Source organism: Haliaeetus leucocephalus, unplaced genomic scaffold (genome assembly GCF_000737465.1).
Source record: "Haliaeetus leucocephalus isolate CR32 unplaced genomic scaffold, Haliaeetus_leucocephalus-4.0 Scaffold240, whole genome shotgun sequence".
NCBI lineage: Eukaryota > Metazoa > Chordata > Aves > Accipitriformes > Accipitridae > Haliaeetus > Haliaeetus leucocephalus.
Genome location: NW_010972676.1, coordinates 8,445,667 through 8,451,666, shown reverse-complemented (window position 1 = coordinate 8,451,666; position 6,000 = coordinate 8,445,667). Strand labels below are relative to the sequence as shown.

Below are 6,000 nucleotides of genomic sequence, written 5' to 3'. Positions count from 1 at the left end.
AAATTGCACATGGTCTGTTATCTCATTGTGACTGATGAAAGATTATTAGTTAAGCCATGGTAACCTGGTCATTTGTTATGGTCTATCACAATGTGTTCCACATCTTCTCGTAGATGATTTGCAATAAATTGAAAGCACTCTAGAGACCCAATTTGAGAAGCAGAACTTGATCATGTAGGATACTCTTTCCCTAGTACATTTCTGGAGAAATATCCCTTTAGCACTGTATGGTCTTTAACTAAGATTACATCATGTCCAGAGAGAGAAGATTTACTAAGCTTGCGACAGTTTGATTATATGGAGGGAGATCTTACAAGACTGGCCTGAACTATTCCAAAAGAAAAGTGTGAGGGGTGGTACCAGCTGTGCATGCAAATAACTTGGCTGGGGGAACTTGTTTTTATGGTTTTGTGTTTCACATCTGCACAGTCCCAAAGTAAAAACAGTTCTGTTGTGTACAACTGACTCCCAAGAGTATGTGCATGACTTACCTTTGCTCTAAACCTACAATGTATCAAGCTATTCCATCTAGATTACGGAATTCAACCACTCCTGTTGTGTTTTTTAAATTTTAGTCACTACCCCTTTACTTCTATCCAGGCAGGTAAAAATGCAGCAAACGTTTCTTTTGTCTACCAAGCTGAATTAATGCAGCAAGTATTTCATTCGCTGCTCCAAGCTGCCTGCTTATGAAAACAAGCTACCACCACTTTTTATAGTGTCATTCAAGACAGGTGGATATGATTATAGGCAGCTATATGCTATCCTCTGGTCTTCAAAAGACATTGGTCTGCTATTTTATATCCAAAGTATGTAGCTCAGGAGAGTTCCCAAGATTTTCCCAAAAAGGGAAAATTAAGGTAATAAATAGACCAGTAATGTCAGCAAGGAGAGTATAGACAGCTTCTTGTAATCTAAGTTAAGTTACATCTCTTTACTGAACTGTATTTTGGTATCATTTGAGTTATCTATGTAGCTGAGTCACTGGAAAGGTTTTTGGGGGTTTGTTTCTTTTTTGTTCTTCAGCAACTTTGAATCTCCACTGATGCATGAAGTCCCAGAGCACCAAGGCAGCAGCACAAACAGTTCGGCAAGCAGTTTGGGAAGCTCTGTCACAGCATGTAAGAAGGTAACTTCTAAGTTTATGTTATATTCAAAGGCAGATATATCCCAGGTTATAGCTTTGCTTTTTAGCTTTTGTCTTTATTGTGGAATAAAGAAATTCAGCTGATACCTAAAAAAGAAAAGGACTGATACAGAAAAATAAATTCTGCGTGCTGTGATGGTATCTTGCAATTTTGTCTGCCTGGTCTATACCTGTCTGGTCCCAAAGTATATTATACATATATGGGAAATAAAATCCCCCTGAACATTTCTATTTTTCCTCATTATCTGACAATATGAAATCAGTCCGTAGTGTGAATACCTTTAGGACTGCTCTTCAATAGGTGGCAAGTTTCCGGGAACCAGCCTGAGGGTCCAGAGCTTTGCTTCTTTCAGGTCAATACAATGGAGGGTCCTTCATGAAACAGCTTTTCTGCCTTCCCTAGTATCTGACTGGAAGGTTTTCAGCAACCCAGGATGTAGTATAGATTTGACTGTTGCTGTTTTTGTTGCCTCAGAATGGGTTTATATGTAGTTATTTAATTTAGAGGATGCGGGGGGGGGGAGGAAGTGGTGCCCGTGTGTGTATGTATGTCATTAGGAGAAGTCATATATCACAGATTATTTTATGTATGTAGGTGATTTCAGTACAACTGAGAATACACTGGTGAAGACCACGGATGCTTCCTTTTATTCCTCCTCCCCAGGGCCAGGTTATGGCAGTACAGTCCAAGGGAAGGGGGTACTTTGCAATAACCCTTAGAGCTCTACTGTCTCCTACAGGCATAATTCTAGAGTTGACAAGAAAACATTTGTTCTAATACAGAAATGTTATAAAACTTCAGAGTTCATTCAGTTTTCCCATAATTCTTACTTTTTTTTCTTTTCCTTTCACTAGCAATAATAATGCTTTCCTTTTGTTCTTTTTTTTTTTTTTTTTCCAAAATAAAACCAGTATGTATTTATATATGCAAGCAGAGAGAGAGAAAGATAAAACATGTAGAAGATAAAGATTTATTTTCCTTATCCTGAAAACCACACTGTGGGTGTGGGGGGTGAGTACTGTCTGTCTACAGAAATTTTGTTAAATGTAAAATCATTGGTATAAAAAAGAACTCAATAGACTGATGCATATGCTGAGACTGGGCTTCTCCAGCTCACCGCAACATGGCTAAAAGACAGTGTCAATATTTCATTTGATCGAAGGGTTTGTTTATTTGCAAAAGAATACCTGATTTTTAAAAAATGCTGCTGAATGCAATTGGAATCTTCATATAAGCAGAAATAAGCAGAAAATCCATTGTGTGGGAGAACATCTTAAATTTTCATTTAATCTCAGAGTTGTATATTTTATATAAGACTGAAGGACAGTGGCACAGCACTAAGAAGTGCCGCCATTGTGTTTACAAATGGTCCCAGCTTGGTCACCTTCAGAAGCACTGCTCTCTTTTAAAGGCCAGCCTTTACTACATGATTTAGAGATGCTTCACCTGTCTGATCACTTATATTTGAACTTTTCATTGTAACACGAGTTGATTTTATGATTGTTGGCACACTGAAAGTGACTCACTTGTGCCAACACTTCTGACAAACAGCAGGATGTTTTGGGCTTCTTTACAGCATTGTTAAAAAATGTGTTACCATTCTTTTCTTGTGTGAAAAAGGATAAAGTTACCAAAATAGGCCATTATCTTCTCTTTTAGCCTCTGTTAGTTACACTGATTTTTAAGTTAGATGTGTAATTGGTGGTGGAGTGAAACACTGTGGGTTCCTGCTGCAAGGGAACAGTTTAAACAGTTAACTTGCAGTTTTGAGTAATTGTATTTGGCATGAATGGCTCCTGTCAGGAACCATATGAGATGTGGCCTGTTACTACACACACAAATCCGAACAAATGCAGAAGAGGTGCCCCTTGATATCTCATCTTATTCTGTATGTCCCACTTCCATATCTTTTTTGATGAATAGTAATTAACCAAAGCAATTAAGATGATCAGCCTCGAAGACGCAGATGTTTCATTTGTGGAGCAGAGCCTTTTTAATGTTGTCTCGGTTATGGATATTTACTGTATTTTAATCTCTTATGATCTAAATCAGGGAGCAGGAAGCTGTTACACTAAACTCGTATGCAATATTTTCCTCTGGGAAAGAGTGACTTTTCCAATCCACACTCTGCTAGAGGCTGATTTAGTTCATTGATTCACAACGCACTGAGTAATGCTGACGGCTGAGTCTCTAGATGAGAGTGGAAAATTTTTTTTTTTAGAACCATGAATTACTGCTGATTTTACATTTAGTGCACGATGCAAATTCATCCTGAATTATTTTCTGAGTGTGATGATCCTGCTCTGAACCAGATATACAGCAGTGTGTGCAGCTGTTACATGTAAGTATGGTCAATGAATCAAGTTCTGCTTTCAATTGTACCAATGCAAATCAGAGGCAACCTCGCTGAATTCAGCAAAATTTCTAACAGTGTATGTCAGTGGGATTGGCCCAGAACTTGTCTCAATTAGATAAGAATGAAGAGAAGTACAAGATAGGAGGGGGACATTTGGGCAAGTGATACTGTTTGCCTTAAAAGTGCAGGCTATATAAAAGAAGGATGCTGACTGACAGCTGAAGTATAGGTTTAGGTTTCTTATCCTTTGGTACAGACCAGCTTAGTATATTTTGAAAATATGCTTAAATGCAAAAATAACAATCAGAATGTACTGGTAGACTTACATCTCTGTGGAATACCAGTTCTCACATTGCATTTGATTAATTAATTAGCCTTGTTAATTTAGGACAGCTCCTTCAAGCTTATACAGTTTTGATCATCACAGTCATACGTTATTTTACTATAAGGAATTCAGTATATTCCTTTAAAAGCATGACTATCCCAGCAAGTTTTAATACATATGCAAACTCCCACTTGCTTATATAAACACATGCACCTAGTTAACAGGGAGAATTGCCTTACAATAACAAGATGCTGTAAGAGGTATTACATTCACTCTTACAGTATGTTTGTCTTTGAATGTGATAATATTGCTGTCTGTTACCAAAGAAATATGCCCAAAAGTTCACATGGCTTCTATATATGCATTTTTGCATAGCAGGTGTGTGTAACCCTACTGTGATCAGCATTGCGGGGTGGCCCAAATTATCCTTCGTCCAAAGAAGTATTAACGGGAAGGCTCTGAGCAATAGTATGTCTGTAATGGTCCTAATGCAGAAACTTGCATTTCATAAGGTAGAGTTTAAACTCATTCAAAGTTTACCCCTCATTCCTGCCACCGCTTACTCAAATGTCACCTTCCATCTCCTGAACACCGTTCAGATATGTGTTAAACCAGACCATATGCAAAGAGGCCTCCCCCACATGTTCCTGCATGCCTCCATTTCCCATAGCACTGTCTTTTCAGAGTAATTTCCAGAGGCTTACCAGATGATTTGGGGCCAAACTGTATTCCTTGGATTGCCGACCTCCGCCAGCTTCTGCTGCGTGGACTCAAGTATACTTGGTTTTGTTTTTCTCACCTGTCTTCTTCAGATCCAAATCGCTGCAAATTATTTTCTCCAGCCTCCAGTAGTAAAAATGTTATGCCTATTGCACCCTTCTTCACATTTCTGGCTGCATTCTCAAGTGCATGTGCAGAACTACTTATGCACACGAGACCAAAATCTGGCCCAGGGAAAACATCATCCTACTAATGTTGTTCATCTCCTTGAGGTTACTTAAAAATCCCATGCTGTCCAAAACTTTCCTGTAATAATTTCTACCTTTGACTTCAAAGTCTATTATGAAAAGCTGCATACAAAAAATTATATGTACCATAAAGCCTTGCAATTTATAAACCATCCTGGAGTGACCCAAGCTTGGCAACTATGACTTGACCGGACTGAAACATTTGTTCAGGAGAGTTATTGTTTCTGTTGGTGCTTCACCAATATTTGCTTCCTGATAAAAACATCCTCTGAAAGAAAGGTAGAGCTATCAAGGGTCATTTAACATCCCACAGGAGGAAAACTAGGTGAAGCTTGGACTACCCAGCTCTTTTCGTGGGTTTATCATCTACAATATACATCTGCTATGACCTAGCTGTTCTGAAATGTTGGGTGTGCACAGCAAGTCCTTGTGACAAAGAGTAGTACCAAGGATTTCTGAAGCTCTGAAGCTTGTTTCTGCATGATAATTTCTGCCTATTCCGGTTTCTCAGAAACTGTCTGATATTTGGGAAAGCAAGCTCTAAAGTGATTAAGGCTAAAGACAAATTTACTGTGATTTTTAAGGAAATGAAACAAGACTGCTTATTACAGCAAAAGCTATTTGAGCTAAAGAGAATTGTTTCCTGTCAATGTTATGTCTTAACAGGTAATTAGAACTTCAACCCTTTAGGATGAGAAGATCTAGAATCAGATGAAATCTGAAGTCATATATATATGTGTGTGTGTGTGTGTGTGCACTTGCATGTATTTATATGTTCAATTCTTTATGTCTTCATAAAAGCCTCAGAGGATGGTAATTTTTGGAAAAGAGAAAAAAAAAAGAGCTTGATCCTAGATTTTACCAACCAGCTTATAATGGCTCAGTATTCCCACATTTGAAAATATTTCTTAAAAAAAAAAAAAAAAAAATCATTTATAACACTAATAGGAAATTGTTTCTTTGGGAAATGAAATATATTATTTTCCCCATCTAGTCTCAGATTTAGTTATGGTGGCAGGAATCTTTTTGCACTGAGACAGGAGGTTATAAAATTTATTGAGCACAGAGTCATTCAACTGGTAAACAAGATTAGCTAGCAGCCCCCAAGAAGAGACTGGTGTTCATGTGAAGCATTCATGAGCCTTTGTCATTCTCAGAACAAATTATTTGGGCACAGTGCTTTTTCTGAGTATTCTGTGAACC

General features: G+C 37.9%; 1 protein-coding gene across 3 annotated transcripts in view; it reads left to right on the top strand.

The window, feature by feature from the left end:
- Nucleotides 1-1,029: 1,029 nt before the first annotated feature.
- SPHKAP (SPHK1 interactor, AKAP domain containing) overlaps nt 1,030-6,000 on the top strand; it is a 54,892-nt gene continuing 49,921 nt past the window's right edge. The window contains exon 1 of one of the 3 annotated variants that reach the window (XM_010568313.1): nt 1,030-1,129. In XM_010568313.1, coding sequence (XP_010566615.1) covers nt 1,046-1,129 — 84 coding nt within the window. In that variant the 5' untranslated portion in view covers nt 1,030-1,045. The remainder of the gene's footprint in view (nt 1,130-6,000) is intronic. The other 2 variants (XM_010568311.1, XM_010568312.1) reach the window with 2 other exon arrangements.